Here is a 24,000-nt window from a genome sequence, read left to right as displayed (position 1 = left end):
GATGAAGCGGATGAAGGATGAAGCGGATGAAGGATGAAGCGGATGAAGGATGAAGCGGATGAAGGATTAAACGGATGAAGTATTAAACGGATGAATTACCCGTGAATAAAAACAAAATATCCATTCTAATACATTCATTTCAGAAAATATATTTTTTTTAATCAAATGTATTGATCACGTACACATCTTCAGAGATGTTATTACGGGTGTAGTGAAATGCTTGTATTTCTGGCTTTATTTTAACGGAAATATTTTGTAAGCAATTGTTAGTCTACCAGGTCGTTCCACCCACGGCCGCAGGAAGTAGAGGGTGCTGAGGGTGCTGCCGTAACCCTTGAATAATAGGAATTTTCTGCAACTACAACAAAAAAACCGATCTTGAATCAGATCCACTTTGGAGGGAATTTGGTTCAGTGCTGCGAGCCAGGCAAAACAGAACTTACTGACTGAGAAGGCATGTTCTACTGTATCTATCATGGTACTGGGATTGGGTTTATGCTAACCACAATAACATTTGATTTACAAGAACTACGTCAATGTTCTATGTTGGGTGGCCCGGCGGCCATATTCCAAACCTATTCTCAGCTCTGTACTGTAGGATGGTAGAATCCAGAGCTGGTTATGTGATGACCCAGTTTTCTGTGGGCTCATCACACCCTAGTTGCCAGTACAGTGCAGTTCCCATCATGCTGAGAGAGAGAGATTCAGCGTTGCAGTATGATGATGTAATGATCCCATTCGTTGTGGCCATGTTTTTTTTTTTATTGAAGACAAATTATTATTTACATTGATGGCCTACCGGGGAACAATGGGTTAACTGCCTTGTTCAGGGGCAGAACGACAGATATTTACCTTGTTAGGTCAGGGATTTGATCCAGCAACCTTTTGGTTACCGGCCCAATGCTCTAACCATGAGGCTACCTGCCTCTAACCACTAGGCTACCTGTCTCTAACCACGAGGCTACCTGCCTCTAACCACTAGGCTACCTGCCTCTAACCACTAGGCTACCTGCCTCTAACCACTAGGCTACCTGCCTCTTTTTTTTTTTTTACCTTTATTTAACTAGGCAAGTCAGTTAAGAACAAATTCTTATTTTCAATGACGGCCTAGGAACAGTGGGTTAACTGCCTGTTCAGGGGCAGAACGACAGATTTGTACCTTGTCAGCTCGGGGATTCGAACTTGCAACCTTTCGGTTACTAGTCCAACGCTCTAACCACTAGGCTACCTGCCTCTAACCACGAGGCTACCTGCCTCTAACCACTAGGCTACCTGCCACTAACCACTAGGCTACCTGCCTCTAACCACTAGGCTACCTGCCTCTAACCACTAGGCTACCGGCCTCTAACCACTAGGCTACCTGCCTCTAACCACTAGGCTACCTGCCTCTAACCACTAGGCTACCTGCCACTAACCACTAGGCTACCTGCCTCTAACCACTAGGCTACCTGCCACTAACCACTAGGATACCTGCCTCTAACCACTAGGCTACCTGCCTCTAACCACTAGGCTACCTGCCACTAACCACTAGGCTACCTGCCTCTAACCACTAGGCTACCTGCCTCTAACCACTAGGCTACCTGCCTCTAACCACTAGGCTACCTGCCTCTAACCACTAGGCTACCTGCCACTAACCACTAGGCTACCTTCCTCTAACCACTAGGCTACCTGCCTCTAACCACTAGGCTACCTGCCTCTAACCACTAGGCTACCTGCCTCTAACCACTAGGCTACCTGCCTCTAACCACTAGGCTACCGCCTCTAACCACTAGGCTACCTGCCACTAACCACTAGGCTACCTGCCACTAACCACGAGGCTACCTGCCTCTAACCACTAGACTACCTGCCACTAACCACTAGGCTACCTGCCTCTAACCACTAGACTACCTGCCTCTAACCACTAGGCTACCTGCCACTAACCACGAGGCTACCTGCCTCTAACCACTAGACTACCTGCCACTAACCACTAGGCTACCTGCCTCTAACCACTAGGCTACCTGCCTCTAACCACTAGACTACCTGCCTCTAACCACTAGGCTACCTGCCACTAACCACTAGGCTACCTGCCTCTAACCACTAGGCTACCTGCCACTAACCACTAGGCTACCTGCCACTAACCACTAGGCTACCTGCCTCTAACCACTAGGTTACCTGCCTCTAACCACTAGGCTACCTGCCTCTAACCACTAGGCTACCTGCCTCTAACCACTAGGCTACCTGCCACTAACCACTAGGCTACCTGCCACTAACCACTAGGCTACCTGCCACTAACCACTAGGCTACCTGCCTCTAACCACTAGGCTACCTGCCACTAACCACTAGGCTACCTGCCTCTAACCACTAGGCTACCTGCCGGCCCATGGTGTCATTTGAGAGGTTGAAGGGACAGTGTGTGTGTGTGTGTGTGTGTGTGTGTGTGTGTGTGCATGTGCGTGTAAACGGCATGCTGTCTTGTGTTTATCCCTGGGTACACAGAGACCTGAAAGTCTCTTTCGTTTATGATTAGAAGCCTTGGTACTAAATCATGTCAACCTCCTCACTTTGAGTCACACATTATATTTAATGAATTCACTGCCAATCTAAATTGCCATCTGCAGACTGAAAATGAAAAGGAGTAAGACATTTTGAATCGTCTAACGTTGATAACAAGCTTAATCACAATTGTGCTGCTATCTATTGAGGGTACATGATGAGTTCTCTCTGTGGAGGTCGGATGTAGTTTCACCGTTTTTATAAACTACTGTCTTGCTTTTAACCTATTGGCTTATAAGAGGGCTGTGTTTTTATCTGTCTTCCTATCAGTCGTCTGTAGTCTAATCACCCTCTTTTTTTGGCTACAGTAAGTGATTTTAATGGCATCACAGCTCTTTGGTATCCTGTGTGTGGGCGCCCACCGAGGGGTCGGGTTTACCAGTGTGGTCCCTGCTAAACAGATTATCCCTCCATTTTTAGCGTCGACATTGTTTTGCATTCGGTAACCAATGAGCTCTTTTCATAGACATGGACTGACACGCTGAAATCTGCCAATCTGGCAACCCGCCACTGAACAGTGAGTGACAGGGAAATCTGTCAACGAAGTCGAGGGATTGTCAGTCGACAGGGTTGCGATGTTGTGAGTGAGAGATCCGTAGGAAACCGGGGGACAGAACAGACTGGCTGTTTTGACTGGAGAGTGTGTTAGGAGAGATATCACTTCACAATCTAATGGGAGGGCCTCCGCAACAGACCTGGAGAAGGTAGGCTGGTTACTGTAGCTGGACAGACCTGGAGAAGGTAGGCAGGTTACTGTAGCTGGACCTGGAGGAGGTAGGCTGGTTACTGTAGCTGGACCTGGAGGAGGTAGGCTGGTTACTGTAGCTGGACCTGGAGGAGGTAGGCTGGTTACTGTAGCTGGACCTGGAGGAGGTAGGCTGGTTACTGTAGCTGGACAGACCTGGAGAAGGTAGGCAGGTTACTGTAGCTGGACCTGGAGGAGGTAGGCTGGTTACTGTAGCTGGACCTGGAGGAGGTAGGCTGGTTACTGTAGCTGGACCTGGAGGAGGTAGGCTGGTTACTGTAGCTGGACCTGGAGGAGGTAGGCTGGTTACTGTAGCTGGACCTGGAGGAGGTAGGCTGGTTACTGTAGCTGGACCTGGAGGAGGTAGGCTGGTTACTGTAGCTGGACCTGGAGGAGGTAGGCTGGTTACTGTAGCTGGACCTGGAGGAGGTAGGCTGGTTACTGTAGCTGGACCTGGAGGAGGTAGGCTGGTTACTGTAGCTGGACCTGGAGAAGGTAGGCTGGTTACTGTAGCTGGACCTGGAGGAGGTAGGCTGGTTACTGTAGCTGGACCTGGAGGAGGTAGGCTGGTTACTGTAGCTGGACCTGGAGGAGGTAGGCTGGTTACTGTAGCTGGACAGACCTGGAGGAGGTAGGCTGCTTACTGCAGCTAACTGCTATATATATTATAGCCTGGTCCCAGATCAGTCTGGTGTGACAAGGACCATAGGAATTGGCAGGACGGCACAGACAGATCTGGGACCAGGCTACAGAAATAGTGCAGCAGGCCGGAAGAAACTACATGCAGTTGAGAAATGCTTGATATTGTTTCTTATACTGTATGTTATAGGATTAGAGATTGCTATTGGGGGGGGGTGGCGTGGGGGGATTCTGTTCAGAAGTAGCAATGTACTTTGAATGATTAAACTTGGTTGACAATATATGAATCATAATCATTGTGATCATGTTTACTGTAGTTCAGTTGGTACTGTATACAGAGTTTGCCATTCAATAATGTTGTTTTTGTCGGTGTTCTGGCCGAATGGTTGTTTGTCAATGCTTTGGCTACTGTATAATCTGTCATGATTCATTAGAGATTAAAATATTTCAACGTTAATATTAATAACGTTTGTTATGAGGCTATCACCACCTTGTAATATTGAGCAAAGTGATTCTGATGCTCTGGGTTTGCATCACTGGTTATTTGGGTTGAAGAGATTATTGTTAATGTAAAAACAAGATGTGCTTTGCTCTTAGAATTCATTTATGGATACATGCTATGCTCTGCATGACCAAAACCTGCTCATGGTTTCCATTTAAAATAGTACTAGTTGTATTTATTATGCCTAGCCTTAACCTAATTCTCTTAACCTGCAGTGTGAGTTATCCCTAACCTGCTGTGTGAGTTATCCCTAACCTGCTGTGTGAGTTATCCCTAACCTGCAGTGTGAGTTATCCTAAACTGCTACGGAAACGTCGTAGCTGTATTGAAGTGGCCCCACTGGGGCCACCCATATGTAAAAGTAGTGGCCCCAGCCGACTTGTAAGTCGCTTTGGACAAAAGCGTCTGCTAAATGGGATATATTATTATTATTATTATTATTTAAGGGAATCTCCTCTAACCCTGGTCATTGGACTGGTAAACTCATGGCTACACTCGCAATGACTTGCCTGGTATTGTGATGCAATCGTTTCCATTGTAATGTAGAATGTTCATTCAAATGATGCTCATGTTTTCATGTAATGAAATATATTTTTTTAGAATGTCAGTTGAGTTGAATCAACAAATCACAGCACGTATTTCAGCACATATTTTACTTCCTGCTTTGTGTCTGTGGGTAAACTCACAATGGCCACCAATCCACCCATCATGCCATCATTGGGGACGCCTATTCTATTAATTCAATTTCAATTCCAGAACATGCAGTCAGGAGTGGAGGAGAGGAGAAAAAGTACGTAATAAAAAACATTTTACGGTGAGCGCTGTCATTTGGCTGGCCAATTACTATCATCCATAAATCCATTACTTCACAGCCCTATATATGTGGTTATTTATCTACCGTAGTTGAATGCACCGACTGTAAGTCTCTCTGGATAAGTCTGCTAAATGACCTAAATGTTTATGTAAAAAAATATATAAATTGCAAAGCACACTGGGTATTGTTATTGTCCTTGTTTCAGGGGTGGAGCTCATTAGAATAATACCCAGCATGCTTTGCAATGGTTCATTTTTTTTACATTTAAATAATTTCCCAGATACTCTTTTCACACTAAAGTGCCATCAGCCTTCTGATTCCAAGGCAGGGTGAAAGGGGGCCAAAAAATTGTGAACCGCTTTAAAAAATGGTATAGGAAAGTATTTTGTATTTTACACACAAAAAATATATATATTTCAGGTCTATCTACATTGGAGTGTAGTTTAGGCCAGTGAAATGCAAACAACAAAATACTAAAAAGTCATTGAAATAGGTATTTCAAATACATGTAACAGAAATGCCCATCTCTGGACACACACACACACACACAATCCTTTTGCGCTGATTGAGGGAATGTTCCCATTGTCTGCAGCTGATGAACACCACGGATACTCAAGGTCATATCTGAACAGTCAACACGTTCTTGTGAAACCCTGGGTCGTGTTCATTGGGGCACACTGTAGCAAAATGAATTGCAATGGAAATGAGTGTCTCTTATTGGACAAGTGCAGGTAGTCATTCCCTGTTACAGTGTGTTTTCTTCCATTTGGTGGTTCATGAACATGACTCTGGGCAAGGATGGTAACAAAGGAATTGTAATAATAACACACCATGATTGGTCATCTAGCTCTCTGTGTACCAGGCCTACATCCTTTTCTAGGATTGGTTGATTTTCCAATCTCTGTGTACCAGGCCTACATTCCTTTTCTAGGATTGGTTGATTTTCCAATCTCTGTGTACCAGGTCTACATTCCTTTTCTAGGATTGGTTGATTTTCCAATCTCTGTGTACCAGGCCTACATTCCTTTTCTAGGATTGGTTGATTTTCCAATCTCTGTGTACCAGGCCTACATTCCTTTTCTAGGATTGGTTGATTTTCCAATCTCTGTGTACCAGGCCTACATTCCTTTTCTAGGATTGGTTGATTTTCCAATCTCTGTGTACCAGGCCTACATTCCTTTTCTAGGATTGGTTGATTTTCCAATCTCTGTGTACCAGGCCTACATTCCTTTTCTAGGATTGGTTGATACACATCCACAGACGGTCCTATTCATTTTTTTCCCCACTGAGGCATATTTGAGTGCCATAAGTACCACATGTCATTATCTAAATGATAGATTAAAGTTAACACGATCACTCTTGTACTGTAAAGAAAAATAACGTGACCCTTGGGGATATATGAAGAAAATAAAAACACCTCTGTTGTTTTCACTGTGATTGATTTATCACAGTGCCATCCATTTTGTTACCAAGTCACCCTATACCACCCACCACTGCGACCTGTATGCTCTAGTCGGCTGGCCCTCGCTACATACTCGTTGCCAAACCCACTGGCTCCACGTCATCTATAAGTCTATGCTAGGTAAAGCTCCGCCTTATCTCAATTCACTGGTCACGATAACAACACCCATCCCCAAAGCCAACACCTCATTTGGCCGGCTTTCATTACAGTTCTCTGCTGCCAGTGACTGGAACGAATTGCAAAAATTGAAGCTGGAGACTTTTATTTCCCTCACCAACTTTAAACATCAGCTATCTGAGCAGTTAACCGATCGCTGCAGCTGTACATAGTCCATCTGTAAATAGCCCACCCAATTTACCTACCTCATCCCCATACTGTTTTTATTTTATTTACTTTTCTTCTCTTTTGCACACCGGTACCTCTACTTGCACATCATCATCTGCTCATTTATCTCTCCAGTGTTAATCTGCTAAATTGTAATTATTCGCTACTATGGCCTATTTATTGCCTTACCTCCTCATGCCTTTTGCACACACTGTATATAGACTTTATTTTTTCTACTGTGTCATTGACTTGTATATTGTGTTATTGGCTTGTTTTATTGTTTACTCCATGTGCAATTCTCAGTTGTTGTCTGTGTCACACTGCTTTGCTTTATCTTGGCCAGGTCTCAGTTGTAAATGAGAACTTGTTCTCAAGCCTACCTGGTTAAATAAAGGTCAAATAAAAAATATTAGGGGGAAATACTGTATAAATGAGATGAGAGAAGTAACTGAGGGAGCTCACATTCTTACCCTTAAAAGTTTGGTGGATTGGTCTATAATAAAGTTGTTTTGTTAAGAGAATTTCAAAAACTGACCGTAACTGACCATTAAGTATTTATGATGTGTACTGACTGATAAAAAAAATAAAAAAAAGTTTGAAGTTAACAGAGACATCTTGTGGATTCTCAGGTATACTACATTTGACAATTGTGAACTGTCATGCCTTTCTCAACGAGTTCATGTTGCAGGTGTTGGTCACTGTTAATGTTAATGGTTGCAGACAGTCCTCTCTCTATTTACCACATGCCTCAACCCCATATCCTGTCTGTGTTTTGGTCTTTTCCAGAATAACTACCTTGTGTTCCTGGCCGAGCTGTTCTGTTGGTTTGAAGAGGTGAAACCCTCCTTTGTACAACCACGAGTTCTGGAAACTGAAGGTAAGATGAGGAAGTCGTGTTTCGTACTTCAGAACAGTTTTTTATTTTTCATTTTTTTTTTGGCAAACCTTCAGACATCCCAGTGAAATCATTCCTGCTCTATGGATTTGTTTTAATGAGAGTTATGGTGTTTGTGTTTTCAGAGCCAGCCCTCACATCGTTGCGGAACATTCCCTCAGTTCCCATCTCCAATGTCACCAAGAAGAGCTTCATGGAGAGACCGCCCAGCCCAGAACCACCCAGGTACTATCTGTTATTCCTGAATGGTCCAGTGAGACTCAGTTGTTACAGCATGTTTGATTCCCACTGGGGGAACCCATAAGAAAATGTATGCACACACTGCACTCTTCCCATTTCAATAACCCTTTTTGGTTCCAGGTAGAAATATTTTTGGTTCCAGGTAGAACCCATTTGGTTCCATGTAGAATTATTTTTGGTTCCAGGTAGAATTATTTTTGGTTCCAGGTAGAACCCATTTGGTTCCATGTAGAATTATTTTTGGTTCCAGGTAGAACCCATTTGGTTCCATGTATAATTATTTTTGGTTCCAGGTAGAACCCATTTGGTTCCAGGTAGAACCCTATTGTTTCCAGGTAAGAACCCTTTTGAGTTCCACATCACTATGGTCCAAACACACCAAGACAGTTGTTAAGAGGGCACGCCAACACCTATTCAAATAAAATAAAATGTTATTGGTCGCATACACATATTTAGCAGATGTTATTGTGGATGTAGCTCCAACAGTGCAGTAACCCTCAGGAGGCTGAAGATATTTTGACGTCAGATCCTCAAAAGGTTCTACAGCTGCACCATCGAGAGCATCCTGACTGGTTGCATCACAGCCTGGTACGGCAACTGCCCGACATCCGACTGCAAGGCGCTACAGAGGGTAGTGTGGAGGGCCCAGTACAGCATTGGGGCTGAGCTTCCTGCCATCCAGGACCTCTATACCAGGTGGTGTCAGAGGAAGGCCCTAAAAATGGCCACCCAAGTCACAGACTGTTCTCTCTGGTACCGCACGGCAAGCGGTACCGGAGCGCCAAGTTTAGGTCCAAGAGGCTTCTAAACAAGCTTCTACCACCAAGCCATTAGACTGCTGAACAGTTAATCACGTGGCGACCCGGACTATTTGCACTGACTCTCCTGAACAGGCTCGATGTACACTCACTCGACTCTAACCACACACTCACACACTCACACACTCACACATACTACACTGACACTCCAACACACCACACTCACACACTCACACATACTACACTGACACTCCAACACACCACACACACACACACACACGTACATTCACATTCCTTCACACTCTTTACATACACTGCTGCTAGTCACTGTTAATTATCTATGCATAGACTTTACCTCTACCTACATGTACATATGACCTCAATGACCTCGACTAACTCATACCCCTGCACATTGACCCGGTTCCGGTACTCCTTGTAAATAGCCTCGTTATTGTTATTGTATTGTTTTACTATATTTTTCCTTTTTAGTTTAGCAAATGTTTCTAAACTTTTTTAAAAATGTTACCTTGTTGGTTAACCTGTTGTGTTCGACGCATGTGACAAATACAACTTAATTTGATGTAGAACCCTTTCCACAGATGGTTCTACATGGAACCCAAAATAGTTCTACCTGGATCCAAAAAGGGTTCTCCTATGGGGACAGTCAAAGAGCCCTTTTGGAAACCTTTTCCCCAAAAATGTAGGTCCCTTTAGATAAAAGTGCTAAATGGCAAAAACAGTGTGTATATATATATAGTTGTAGAAAAATCTCAAGAGATGATCAATGGGGCGGCAGGGTAGCCTAGTGTTTAGAGCGTTGGACTAGCAACCGGAAGGTTGCAAGTTCAAACCCCTGAGCTGACAAGGTACAAATCTGCCATTCTGCCCCTGAACAGGCAGTTAACCCACTGTTCCTAGGCCGTCATTGAAAATAAGAATTTGTTCTTAACTGACTTGCCGAGTTAAATACAGGTAAAAAAAAAAAAAATGGAAACAGGATGCACCTGAGCTCAATTTCGAGTTTCATAGCAAAGGGTCTGAATAAGGCTGTAACGTAACACAATGTGGAAAAAGTCAAGGTCTGAATACTTTCCCAAAGGAATATATATATATATATATATATAGAGTTCCTCTGTGGAGATGGGAGAACCTTCCAGAAGGACAACCATCTCTGCAGCACTCCACCAATCAGGCCTTTATGGTAGAGTGGCCAGACGGAATCACTCCTCAGTAAAAGGCACATGACAGCCCACTTGGAGTTTGCCAAAAGGCACCTAAAGGACTCCCAGACCATGAGAAACAAGATTCTCTGGTCTGATGAAACCAATATGGAACTCTTTGGCCTGAATGTCACGTCTTGAGGAAACCTGGCACCATCCCTACGGTGAAGCATTGTGGTGGCATCATCATGCTGTGGGGACGTTTTCCAGTGGCAGGGATTGGGAGACTAGTCAGGATCGAGGCCAAGATTAATGGAGCAAAGTACAGAGAGATCCTTGATGAAAACCTGCTCAGGACTTCAGACTGGGTCAAATGTTCACCTTCCTAAGGACAAATACCCTAAGCACACAGCAACAACACGGAAGTGGCTTCGGGACAAGTCTCTGAATGTCCTTGAGTGGCCCATTCAGAGCCAGGATTTGAACCCGATCGAACATCTCTGGAGAGAGCTGAAAATAGCTGTGCAGCAAAGCTCCCCATCCAACTCTTTGCGCTTAATGGGACTATCATTTTTTGTTTAACAGGACAATGACCCAAAACATACCTCCAGGCTGTGTAAGAGCTATTTGACCAAGAAGGAGAGTGATGGAGTGTTGCATCAGATGACCTGGCCTCAACAATCACCCGACCTCAACCCATTTGCAATGGCTCGGGATGAGTTGGACCGCAGAGTTAAGGAAAAGCAGCCAACAAGTGCTCAGCGCGTTGGAAAAGCATTCTAGGTGAAACTGGTTGAGAGAATGCCAAGAGTGTGCAACACTGTAATCAAGGCAAAGGGTGGCTACTTTGAAGAATCTCAAATATAAAATAGATTTAGATTAGTTTAACACTTTTTTGGTTACTACATGATTCCATATGTGTAATTTTGATAGTTTTGATGTCTTCACTAGTATTCTACAATGTAGAAAAATAGTTTTAAAAAAATGAATGAGTAGGTGTCCAATATTTTGACTGGTACTGTATGTAAATGTAACATGCAGTAATTTCAACAATTTTGCTGAGTTACAGTTCACAAGGAAATCAGTCAATTTAAATAAATTAGGCCCTAATCTATGGGCAGGTACGCAGCCATGGGTGGGCCTTAGAGGGCGTAGGCCCACCCACTTGGGAGCCAGGCCAAGCCAATCAGAATTAGTTTTCCCCCACAAAAAGGCTTTAATACAGACAGTTTCTCCTCGGTTTCATTAGCGGTCCAGGTGGCTGGTCTCAGATGATCCTGCAGGTGCATAACCTGGATTTAGAGGTCCTGGGCTGGCGTGGTTACGCATGGTCTGCGATTGTGTAGCTAGTTGGACGTACTGACAAATTCTCTAAAACGACATTGGAGTCGGCTTATGGTAGAGAAATGAACATTCAAATCTCTGGCAACAGCTTTGGTGGACATTCCTGCAGTCAGCATTCCAATTGCACGCTCCCTCAAAACTCTGTGTTTTGATCATGCTGTTTAATCGATTTCTTGATATGCCACACCTGTCAGGTGGATGGATTATATTGGCAAAGGAGAGATGCTCACTAACAAAGATGTAAACAAATGTATGCACAAAAATTGAGAGAAATAAGCTTTTTGTGCATATGGAACATTTCGGGGATCTTTTATTTCACCTCATGAAACATGGAACCAACACTTGACATGTTGCGTTTGGTTATTGAGAAGTCTGGTCTCTCTCGCCAGACCCAAGGTGCCCTGCATGCTCCACTGTGGGAAGAGACTAGTCATTATGAAGAAAACATTGTCTTTTACAATAATGACCTAACAACTACAATAGAACTGCAGTAGCACACATTATATTACTTAGGTGGGTTCAATACAGTTCAGCTCAGATCAATTCAGCTCAGTTCAATTCAATTCAATACAGTTCAATACAGTTCAATACAGTTCAATTCAGCTCAGTTCAATACAATTAAATTCAATACAGTTCAATACAGTTCAATTCAATACAGTTCAATTCAGTTCAATACAGCTCAGTTCAATACAGCTCAGTTCAATACAGCTCAGTTCAATTCAGTTCAATACAGCTCAGTTCAATTCAGTTCAATTCAGCTCAGTTCAATTCATTTCAATTCAGCTCAGTTCAATACAGCTCAGTTCAATTCAGTTCAATTCAGCTCAATTCAGTTCAATACAGTTCAGCTCAGTTCAATTCAGTTCAGTTCAATTCAGCCCAGTTCAATTCAATTTAATACAGTTTAATACAGTTCAATTCAATACAGTTCAATTCAGCTCAGTTCAATACAGTTCAATTCAATACAGTTCAATACAGTTCAATACAGCTCAGTTCAATACAGTTCAATACAGTTCAGTTCAATACAGTTCAGTTCAATTCAGTTCAATACAGTTCAGTTCAATTCAGCTCAGTTCAATTCAGCCCAGTTCAATTCAATTCAATACAGTTCAATACAGTTCAATTCAATACAGTTCAATTCAGCTCAGTTCAATACAATTCAATTCAGCTCAGTTCAATACAGTTCAATTCAATACAGTTCAGTTCAATTCAATACAGTTCAGTTCAATGCAGTTCAATACAGCTCAGTTCAATTCAGTTCAATACAGCTCAGTTCAATTCAGTTCAATACAGCTCAGTTCAATACAGCTCAGTTCAATTCAGTTCAATACAGCTCCGTTCAATTCAGCTCCGTTCAATTCAGCTCCGTTCAATTCAGCTCAGTTCAATACAGCTCAGTTCAATTCAGTTCAATGCAGCTCAGTTCAGCTCAATTCAGTTCAATACAGTTCAGCTCAGTTCAATTCAGTTCAGTTCAATTCAGCCCAGTTCAATTCAATTTAATACAGTTTAATACAGTTCAATTCAATACAGTTCAATTCAGCTCAGTTCAATACAGTTCAATTCAATACAGTTCAATACAGTTCAATACAGCTCAGTTCAATACAGTTCAATTCAATACAGTTCAGTTCAATTCAATACAGTTCAGTTCAATACAGTTCAGTTCAATTCAGCTCAGTTCAATACAGCTCAGTTCAATTCAGTTCAATACAGCTCAGTTCAATTCAGTTCAATTCAGCTCAGTTCAATTCAATACAGCTCAGTTCAGTTCAATACAGCTCAGTTCAGTTCAATTCATCTCAGTTCAATTCAATACAGCTCAGTTCAATACAGCTCAGTTCAATACAGCTCAGATCAATACAGCTCAGTTCAATACAACTCAGTTCAGCTCAATGCAATACAACTCAGTTCAGCTCAGTTCAATACAACTCAGTTCAGCTCAATGCAATACAACTCAGTTCAGCTCAGTTCAATACAACTCAGTTCAGCTCAATGCAATACAACTCAGTTCAGCTCAGATCAATACAACTCAGTTCAGCTCAGTTCAATACAACTCGGTTCAGCTCAGATCAATACAACTCGGTTCAGCTCAGTTCAATACAACTCGGTTCAGCACAGTTCAATACAACTCGGTTCAGCACAGTTCAATACAACTCGGTTCAGCACAGTACAATTCAGTACAATACAGCACGCCAAAGCTCTTCTGACCTGGATTATTTTGATGTGGTTATCTGTTAAAAGTTACAGCAACTACAGGGGATATTGGGTAGATGTTATACAAACTTATATGGAATGGTATTCTGTGTTGGACATACATGATATATTGCTCAAGCTATGGGGGCCAAAGCTTAAAAAAAAAAGCTTTCATGATTTGTCAATCTAATTTTCTAAATGTCTCTCTCTCTAGTCTGCCTCTCCGGCCTCAACCTAGGAACTCGGGTAACAAGATCACTTCAAACTTTTGGCTTTCAACATTAATAAACAATTGAATTTGAATGGAGTCCCTTATATCTGATATTCAATGTTTATTTTGTTCATTCTCATCATCCAGGTGAAATGAAGAGATCGACCTCAATGTCCTTTGTGGACGTAGGAACCTGGTCCAAGGAGAAAAGGTGAGTGTCACGGACGATGTGAATAAATTGGCATTATCGTTTGGTATATATGAGTAGGATGTTTCTGATGTGAAACCGTACGCCTGTTATGCTTACATTACACTGGTTTAGTTGTGTCTTAGTTTTTGGGCTGTGGGATTATTAAAAGCACTACACATAACAATGGATGGACGGACGGTTTGTTTTTACCAGGTCTGGGCCTTACGGGGTATCCTTCGACATTCCTTTCGACAAAGAGGACGCCCAGACGTCTACTCCCCCCGGCCATGCCGTGACTCGCTCTACCAGCACAGAGGGCTTCAAGATCCACCAAATGCCCCGGGGCATGAAAAGGATCCTGTCCTTCCAGCCCATCAATGGGCAGGGCATGGGCATTGAGGAGGAGGGCTGCCCGGACAGCTTAGCAGGCCCCGATCTGCCAAGACAGCCTGGCAGACCGCAACCCAATGGCTCCTCAGACCTGGATGGGCATGGAAAAGGAGCAGCCATACCCAGCATAGAGGAGGCCCTGCAGATCATCCACAACATCGGGAGGAATCCCCCACAATGCTCCCTGACGGAGGGTATCAACCATGGCTTCTTCCTGCACAGTCAAAACCGAGGAAGAGGTGTAGTCGGCCTGCACCCCAAGGCCCAACAGGAGAACATGGACCTGGACTCACTGAACACCACTAAAACCACAGAGGTGGACACAGACATCCACTTGAGGACGGAGGACATCGCCGAGATGCTGGACGAGGACTCTTCGCTGGGGGAAGCTACGAGCATAGAGCTGGACATGGGCACACTCAGCCCCTGCCTCAGCAGCTCAAGCTACGGCAAATCTCCCTCCACTAGCTCCGGCATCAAGATGACCAGCTTCGCAGAGCAGAAGTTCCGGAAGCTCAGCAAACCCGAATCAGGGAGACGAACGAGCAGCAGTAGCAGCGGGGGGGGCAGCTCCCTCAAGACCACCCCCGAGGGCTCAGAACTGGGCCTCCCCCTGTCCGTCTCCTGGGCACCCACCCCAGAGCACAGCCCCGTTCATCAACAGAGCATGGCCCTTACCCAAGCCCCTCCCACTGGGCCAGCCTTGGCCCCTCCACCTAGTGACCCGGCTCAGGCCATGGCAACGGAGATGGTTCAGCTGCGCATGCGCCTGGAGGAGAAGCGGAAAGCCATTGAGACGCAGAAGAAGAAGGTGGAGGCAGCGTTTACGCTTCACCGCCAGAGGATGGACCACTCTACTTTCCTGGACGTGGTCAAGAGGAAGGCCGACTGTGCCTCAGTAGTAGGAGGAGGAGGAGGGGAGGAAAGGGGGAAGATGACTGCAGAGAAGGAGAGGAAAAGTGGGAGAAGCAAAGTGGACACGCCTGATGGGGCCGAGCAGGGGCAGGCGCCCTTCGGGGTCTGCTGGCTGAAATCCCCAGGAAGAAGCACGGGGGAAGAGGGAGGTCAAGGTCCCAGCGAGGTGGATCTAGCGAACTACACACGCTCCATGGAGAAGCTCAACCACTCACTGGGCTTCCTGCAGATGGAGATGCAGCGCCTGGCCCAGCAGCAGGAGGTCATCATGGCCATGAGGGAACAACGGCAACAACAGGCCTGGGTCATTCCCCCTCCCGAGACCCAGCCCTCACCCCAGAAATATGCTCGCGCCTCTGTCCACTCCTCCGACTCGCCCTCCCCGACAGACTCGCCCCGCTCCGCACACCGCTCGCCCACCAGCATCAAGAGGAAGTCGGCCTCCTTCCACTCACGGAACCCCCGCACGCCTCGCCCCAGCGAGCTTAAGCTGGCCCCCTATAACCGCTGCCTGACGGCGCCCCAGTCCGTGGACAGCCTCCCCCGCCTGCGCCGCTTCTCCCCATGCCAGGCCATGGCTTTCACCTACATGGGGGACAAACCCACCGGTGAAACCCCTGAGATCGGAGACGGGGACACTGAGCATGTGCTATCCCCAGAGAGAGAGGCTGTTAGTGCATCGTCACTCTCCTCCGCAGCCAAAAACAACCAGAGAACACAACCAGGGACACTAGAGATTTCCAAGAAGGATGATGCGGAGGAGAAGGAAATGGAGGAGATTAAACCCATAATAGTGTCGACCGTATCTGAAGTGCTGGCCCAGCCAGTGAAAGAGTCCTTCACGGTCACCCCCACAGAGACCCCCCTTATCTCAGACCTGTTTGGCCAGGCCAGAAGCCACCTGATTGAGGTGCCTCTGTACGTGCTCAAGCCCCTGGAGGGAGAGGGGATGGAGGAGAGTGAAGGCATGCACGGTACCTATGGCGATAACGAGAGAACCTCCTGTGGCTTTTTCTTTAAGGTAGGAAGTTATAAGATACACTGTGGAAGTTGTTTAGTTGTTAATAGTTATGAGAAACGGGAGGTTGGTGGCACCTTTAATTGGGGGAGGATGAGCTCGTGGTAATGGCTGGAGCGGGAATAGGTGGAATGCTATCAAATACATCAAACACATGGTTTCCACGTGTTTATGAGCCATCCTTCCCTCAGCAGCCTCCATTGCTCTTTTCCACACATTATTATGAGCCTCCATTGCTCATTTCAATATTTCTGTCCATTTAGAGAACCCCTTTTGGCTCAAGAGTGTCCCCAGAGGCAAATGTTCTGTATGACCTTTTTAAATACAGTTGCTATTTCTGTTTTTATTACTGGTTTCACTCACTGTACAGTTGGAATGGCTTTAATGTTAGGGAATATTTTCCATCTGAATAATCTCCCAAACAATAGCCATTACGTCAGTGTGTAAATGACAGATTCTGGACATTTGGCTGCCCGAAAAGTACTATTTTCCTAAGTAATTGAAGAAAAAACAACCTGTGCCCCAGTTTCTATGACAAAGCCATTTGCTTTGGTTCTGTTGGCAGCCATCTTTGTTTTTTGGAAAGGAAACACTCTGTTTTTAATATGAGATGAGGAATGGCTCTTTAAATAGGTTCGGGCTGAGGACAACATGGTTCTTCCTATTGTGAGGACGGTAACTAACCAGTCATCTGTGGCTTCATCTAGGTCACAAAACTGGAGCTTGTGAATCATTAAAAATGCAGCTGCTGAAAAGTGGGTTGGCAGAGATGTTGAGCTAGTTGTTGAGCTCGTTGTGATGAGGTCACATTTGAAATCAAATGATTCGGTTTTGCACGTGGTATTGGATCTTGAGTGTGCCTATATAGTAAGAAACATTGGTCAGCACAGGTGATGGCAGTGTAGCCTAGTGGTTAGAGCATTGGACTAGTAACCGAAAGGTTGCAAGTTCAAATCCCCGAGCTGACAAGGTACAAAATCTGTCGTTCTGCCCCTGAACAGGCAGTTAACCCACTGTTCCTAGGCCGTCATTGAAAATAAGAATTTGTTCTTAACTGACTTGCCTAGTAAAATAAAGGTAAAAAAAAAATGCTATTAAAGAGAGCACCGTTCACTGTTTAGTTGTAGAATTACTTTAATACACTCAACAAGGGGCTCAGACTCTTAGACTAAAAACCATGTTCAATCAAATTGTATTTGTCATATATGCGACAAATACTGTGAAATGCTTTACTTTACAAGCCCTTAACCAACAATAGTGTTACGAAAATACCCCCCCCCCCACATACCCACTCAAAAAAAGTAAGAGATAAGAATAACAAATAATTAAAGAGCAGCAGATCAATTAAAAGTCTCCATTGACAGTGCTAGCATGTTCAGGGGAGTCTCCACTTAAAGAGATGTTCAGTCCAGAGGAATAGTTACTGTATAATCTTGGTCTGTGAAACTGCTCCTTTTAACTGTACCAGAAAAACAACAACAACAACAGCTCACATTAGCCAGGGAATTCATGGACTACGTTCAGTAGCCACACTGTGTCCCACGTAGCAGATAGAAAACCCATAAATAGAGCCAATGTGATTCCTTGTTCTACATGTCACGTTTGTTCGACATACAAGTTTTGTGAATTGCGACCCTGTAATGGGTTCCTGGCTGTAACTGACGGTGTGTCTCTGCCCAAAGGCTGATGGGAACGGGGAAGACAACATGGCTCAGAAGAGAGCTGCTCTCCTGGAGAAGAGGCTGAAGAGGGACAAGGAAACGCAGCAGAAGAAGCTGCAGCAGGAGGCGGAGCAAGAGCGGAAGAAGGAGGAGTCACGGTGCATGCTATGTATTCCCTTCCACCACACGCGTGCTCTCATACATATATGCAAAACCACGTCCACGACACTCCCACTTGATTGTAGAGAAAACCTAAACAAACAAAAAAAGTTGTTTTAAAAGCCTGTTTACTCTACAATCAAGTGGGAGTGTCTGGATGTGGTTTTGCATATATGTATGAGAGCATCATGCCTTTTTAAATGTTAATTAATCAAATTGTATTTGTCAAAGTACATCAACTGGTGATGTAATGGATTGAAGTACATTTACTACTGATTGTTTGGTCTCATACTATGAACAATTACATCCTATAGTTTATGTCTGATTACGTCTCGGTCAAAGTTTTAGCTGTTCTTCATCTAGTATAATCTACTGTCTTCTATTGACGCTCATAAACGACCATTCCTCTTCCCTCTCAGAGTGAAAGCGGAGGAAGAGCACGCGAGGAAGGAAGATGAGAAAACTCGCCGGGAGTTAATCAAGCAGGAGTACCTGAGGAGGAAGCAGCTGAAGCTCATGGAGGACATGGACACCGTGGTGAAGCCGCAGCGGCCGTCCGGCGCCAAGCATAGGAGAGCCCGGCCCAGGTCCATCCACCGGGACAGCATGGACTCCTCCAGATCCCCGGCCAGGGCAGCAGGTAACCGTGGAGACGACCTCTCTCAAGAGTCAGGAGTCAATGGTGGTGTTGTGTTGGCGTGGCGATTGTGCCTGAGCATGCCACCTGTGATAAAACACTGTTTCTCTGCAGCTCAGGGCCACCTGTGATAAAACACTGTTTCTCTGCAGCTCAGGGCCACCTGTGATAAAACACTGTTTCTCTGCAGCTCAGGGCCACCTGTGATAAAACACTGTTTCTCTGCAGCTCAGGGCCACCTGTGATAAAACACTGTTTCTCTGCAGCTCAGGGCCACCTGTGATAAAACACTGTTTCTCTGCAGCTCAGGGCCACCTGTGATAAAACACTGTTTCTCTGCAGCTCAGGGCCACCTGTGATAAAACACTGTTTCTCTGCAGCTCAGGGCCACCTGTGATAAAACACTGTTTCTCTGCAGCTCAGTGCCACCTGTGATAAAACACTGTTTCTCTGCAGCTCAGGGCCACCTGTGATAAAACACTGTTTCTCTGCAGCTCAGGGCCACCTGTGATAAAACACTGTTTCTCTGCAGCTCAGGGCCACCTGTGATAAAACACTGTTTCTCTGCAGCTCAGGGCCACCTGTGATAAAACACTGTTTCTCTGCAGCTCAGAGCCACCTGTGATAAAACACTGTTTCTCTGCAGCTCAGTGCCACCTGTGATAAAACACTGTTTCTCTGCAGCTCAGAGCCACCTGTGATAAAACACTGTTTCTCTGCAGCTCAGTGCCACCTGTGATAAAACACTGTTTCTCTGCAGCTCAGAGCCACCTGTGATAAAACACTGTTTCTCTGCAGCTCAGGGCCACCTGTGATAAAACACTGTTTCTCTGCAGCTCAGGGCCACCTGTGATAAAACACTGTTTCTCTGCAGCTCAGCATGGCTTCTTATGGCATGCCAGAGAAGGTTCTAGTTGTAGTAGAGATCTGCATGCCATCTACTAGTGCTACTAACCATTTGCATTGCTTCCTTGTGAAAGCATCTTATTTTAAATGCAGTAGTTAACCCTGACGGATTTCTTAACTGCTTTGCCAAACCAATTTGACTCATTTGAGCTCGTAATGTGTTGCATGAATCGATCTCTGGTAGTCTGGCAAAGACACTTCATTATGCTATGTGGGACTCTGGGTGGGTTCCTAGGCAACCAATGTCCGTTTTTAACTATGAAAGTGAACTCCAAATCAAATTCTTGTCAAATTGAATGAGCCGTACTGGAGGTGTGTTTTTGTTTGCGCACATCAGATGATGCTGCAGATAGTCGTGACAAGGTGGGCACAAAGTGTGATGGACGGCATCGTGTCTGTGATCGTAGTGTAACTGTGTGGTCCAGTCTTTGGCCAAACTTGTGTTTCACATCTAGGTTTCACAACTTCGTGTTTTTTCAGTGCCCAGCTCGTCTCTGGCCTCTCTCAACCTGGGGGACAGCTCGTCTCTGGCCTCTCTCAACCTGGGGGACAGCTTGTCTCTGGCCTCTCTCAACCTGGGGGACAGCTTGTCTCTGGCCTCTCTCAACCTGGGGGACAGCGACACTGTGCAATCTGAGAAGAGAACAGCAAGGTAAGACACCTTTCTGTTTACAGTATATAAAACTGATGCATATGTAGGCGTACTTGAATTTCATCACATTTCTTCTACTCTTAAGTGGTGAATCCTAACTTGACCTTTCAATTTGACTTAAGTGGAAATTAGGATTCATCCTAAAATTACACTATTGACACTGTTTCATTGAACTTGAGTATCACTTCTGACCGACTTTGTTAACCCCTTTCTCCAGCCAACAGCTTTTAACCCAGCTAACGCGTTCTATATTCTCTGCACTCTTCTTTTCTTACCTATCCTCTCTTTCTTACCTATCCTCTCTTTCTTACCTACCCTCTCTTTCTTACCTACCCTCTCTTTCTACCTACCCTCTCTTTCTACCTACCCTCTCTTTCTTACCTACCCTCTCTTTCTTACCTACCCTCTCTTTCTTACCTACCCTCTCTTTCTACCTACCCTCTCTTTCTACCTACCCTCTCTCTTACCTATCCTCTCTTTCTTACCTACCCTCTTTCTTACCTATCCTCTCTTTCTTACCTATCCTCTCTTTCTTACCTACCCTCTTTCTTACCTATCCTCTCTTTCTACCTACCCTCTCTTTCTACCTACCCTCTCTTTCTACCTACCCTCTCTTTCTTACCTACCCTCTCTTTCTACCTACCCTCTCTTTCTACCTACCCTCTCTCTTACCTATCCTCTCTTTCTTACCTACCCTCTTTCTTACCTATCCTCTCTTTCTTACCTATCCTCTCTTTCTTACCTATCCTCTCTTTCTTACCTATCCTCTCTTTCTTACCTATCCTCTCTTTCTTACCTATCCTCTCTTTCTTACCTATCCTCTCTTTCTTACCTACCCTCTTTCTTACCTATCCTCTCTTTCTACCTACCCTCTCTTTCTACCTACCCTCTCTTTCTACCTACCCTCTCTTTCTTACCTATCCTCTCTTTCTTACCTATCCTCTCTTTCTTACCTATCCTCTCTTTCTTACCTATCCTCTCTTTCTTACCTATCCTCTCTTTCTACCTACCCTCTCTTTCTACCTACCCTCTCTTTCTACCTACCCTCTCTTTCTACCTACCCTCTCTCTTACCTATCCTCTCTTTCTTACCTACCCTCTTTCTTACCTATCCTCTCTTTCTTACCTATCCTCTCTTTCTTACCTACCCTCTTTCTTACCTATCCTCTCTTTCTACCTACCCTCTCTTTCTACCTACCCTCTCTTTCTACCTACCCTCTCTTTCTTACCTATCCTCTCTTTCTTACCTATCCTCTCTTTCTTACCTATCCTCTCTTTCTTACCTATCCTCTCTTTCTACCTACCCTCTCTTTCTACCTACCCTCTCTTTCTACCTACCCTCTCTTTCTACCTACCCTCTCTTTCTTACCTATCCTCTCTTTCTTACCTATCCTCTCTTTCTTACCTATCCTCTCTTTCTTACCTACCTTCTCTTTCTTACCTACCTTCTCTTTCTTACCTACCCTCGCTTTCTTACCTACCCTCGCTTTCTTACCTATCCTCTCTTTCTTACCTATCCTCTCTTTCTAACCTACCCCCTCTTTCTTACCTACCCCCTCTTTCTTACCTACCCCCTCTTTCTTAGCTACCCCTCTTTCTTAGCTACCCCCTCTTTCTTACCTACCCCCTCTTTCTTAGCTACCCCCGCTTTCTTACCTACCCCCGCTTTCTTACCTACCCTCGCTTTCTTACCTACCCTCGCTTTCTTACCTACCCTCGCTTTCTTACCTACCCTCGCTTTCTTACCTACCCTCGCTTTCTTACCTCCCCTCGCTTTCTTACCTCCCCTCGCTTTCTTACCTACCCTCTCTTTCTTTACCTACCCTCTCTTTCTTTACCTACCCTCTCTTACCTACCCTCTCTTACCTACCCTTTCTTACCTACCCTTTCTTACCTACCCTTTTTCTTACCTATCCTCTCTCACCTACCCTCTCTTTCTTACGTACTCTCTCTTTGACCTCCTAATGTTCTGGAACTGTCAGAAGTGCCAGCTTACACTCTGGCAGTCTGTGCTTCTTACTGAGCTCTCCTAAACTGAGACGGAGAAGGTTAGTTCCTGTGTAGTAGTTTAAACCTGAAGCCACCTCACTCTCCCAGCTTCTGTAGATGTGTAGCTCAGTTGGTAGAGCATGGCACTAGCAATGCTAGGGTTGTGGGTTTGATTCCCACCAGTATGACTCACTACTGTTTAGTGGCTCTGGATAAGAGAGTCTGCTAAATGACTCATTACTGTAGTGTCTCTGGATCAGAGAGTCTGCTAAATGACTCACTACTGTAGAGGCTCTGGATCAGAGAGTCTGCTAAATGACTCACTACTGTAGTATCTCTGGATCAGAGAGTCTGCTAAAAGACTCACTACTGTAGTGGCTCTGGATCAGAGAGTCTGCTAAATGACTCATTACTGTAGAGGCTCTGGATCAGAGAGTCTGCTAAATGACTCACTACTGTAGTGGCTCTGGATAAGAGATTCTGCTAAATGACTCATTACTGTAGAGGCTCTGGATCAGAGAGTCTGCTAAATGACTCACTACTGTAGTCGCTCTGGATAAGAGAGTCTGCTAAATGACTCACCACTGTAGTGGCTCTGGATCAGAGAGTCTGCTAAATGACTCACTACTGTAGTGTCTCTGGATCAGAGAGTCTGCTAAATGACTAAAATGTAAATGTAAGAATGTGAGTTCTAATGGCAAGTCTTAAGACACTGGGCCAATACCAAGTACAGGGCTATGTTCATTAGGGCACGCAAAGGAACACGTTTGCAATGTTTTCATCCGTTTGGTGTCTTATGAACGTGAACCATGTGATGCCTAATGGTCCCACCAAAACCCTTCACTGTGACTTTGTCAGATCTCTCCATCAACCCCTGCTTTAATGCTTTTTGCCCTATATTCCACTTGCTGCTTTCACAAACAGACTGTCACCTCTTCCCCATACTAAGTCTGTCTCAACCAGATGTGCTGGTTGAGATATAGGTGTTTGTTGTAACTATCCCCATAGAGGACTTGATTTCATCACATTGCTTCACAGTTATTTGAAGTCTAAGAAAACGGAGTCACGTACATTTTGTGCGGCTGAATCTTTGGACCGCGACTCAAAACGGACCTCCAACGGCTCCGTTTGCTTAGACTGTGTAGAGCTCTTGAGAAAGCTTGTACTTGGTATACAAAGAACAGTACTGACCAAAGCCCATTCCTGTCAAAAGTATTACATTTTTAGGGTAGACACTGTTTGTACTTTGCACACAAATAGCCTGTACTGAAGCCCTTAAAGATGCTATACTCTACATATGAGGTAACAGCCCGTAAAGAGAGGTGACCGAAGTGTGTGTGTGTGTGTGTGTGTGTGTGTGTGTGTGTGTGTGTGTGTGTGTGTGTGTCAGGCCTGATTCTGCAGATGGTTTTCTGTCCCCTTGTCGATCTGGGAGCCGGACTGGGGAGGACGATTGGGAGAGTGGCTCCACTGCCTCATCTGTGAAGTCAAACACCGAGTACACCGGTGGGTGGTCACCTCATCGCCACTAAGACACATTTATTAGCTGTGTTATAATTGATCTTGATTATCTTTGTGAAGTGCTGAAATACAGCGGGACACGTCATGCTGTTTAGACATCTGATTTTGTGTCCAATTCATCATTTTAAATTGCTATCATATTTT

The 24,000-nt window shown here is 44.8% G+C and overlaps 1 protein-coding gene across 2 annotated transcripts in view; it reads left to right on the top strand.

Moving 5' to 3' along the window:
- The window catches only part of LOC135524781 (calmodulin-regulated spectrin-associated protein 2-like), a 125,694-nt gene that overhangs the window by 98,164 nt on the left and 3,530 nt on the right, over nt 1-24,000 (top strand). For both annotated transcript variants that reach the window (XM_064952597.1, XM_064952598.1), the window contains 9 exons: nt 7,805-7,895; nt 8,039-8,138; nt 13,823-13,854; nt 13,967-14,030; nt 14,223-16,335; nt 18,015-18,151; nt 18,572-18,792; nt 20,176-20,347; nt 23,726-23,841. In XM_064952597.1, the coding sequence (XP_064808669.1) occupies nt 7,805-7,895; nt 8,039-8,138; nt 13,823-13,854; nt 13,967-14,030; nt 14,223-16,335; nt 18,015-18,151; nt 18,572-18,792; nt 20,176-20,347; nt 23,726-23,841 (3,046 nt within the window). The remainder of the gene's footprint in view (nt 1-7,804; nt 7,896-8,038; nt 8,139-13,822; nt 13,855-13,966; nt 14,031-14,222; nt 16,336-18,014; nt 18,152-18,571; nt 18,793-20,175; nt 20,348-23,725; nt 23,842-24,000) is intronic.

Source organism: Oncorhynchus masou, chromosome 31 (genome assembly GCF_036934945.1).
Source record: "Oncorhynchus masou masou isolate Uvic2021 chromosome 31, UVic_Omas_1.1, whole genome shotgun sequence".
NCBI lineage: Eukaryota > Metazoa > Chordata > Actinopteri > Salmoniformes > Salmonidae > Oncorhynchus > Oncorhynchus masou.
This window is presented reverse-complemented; position numbering and strand designations above follow the sequence as displayed.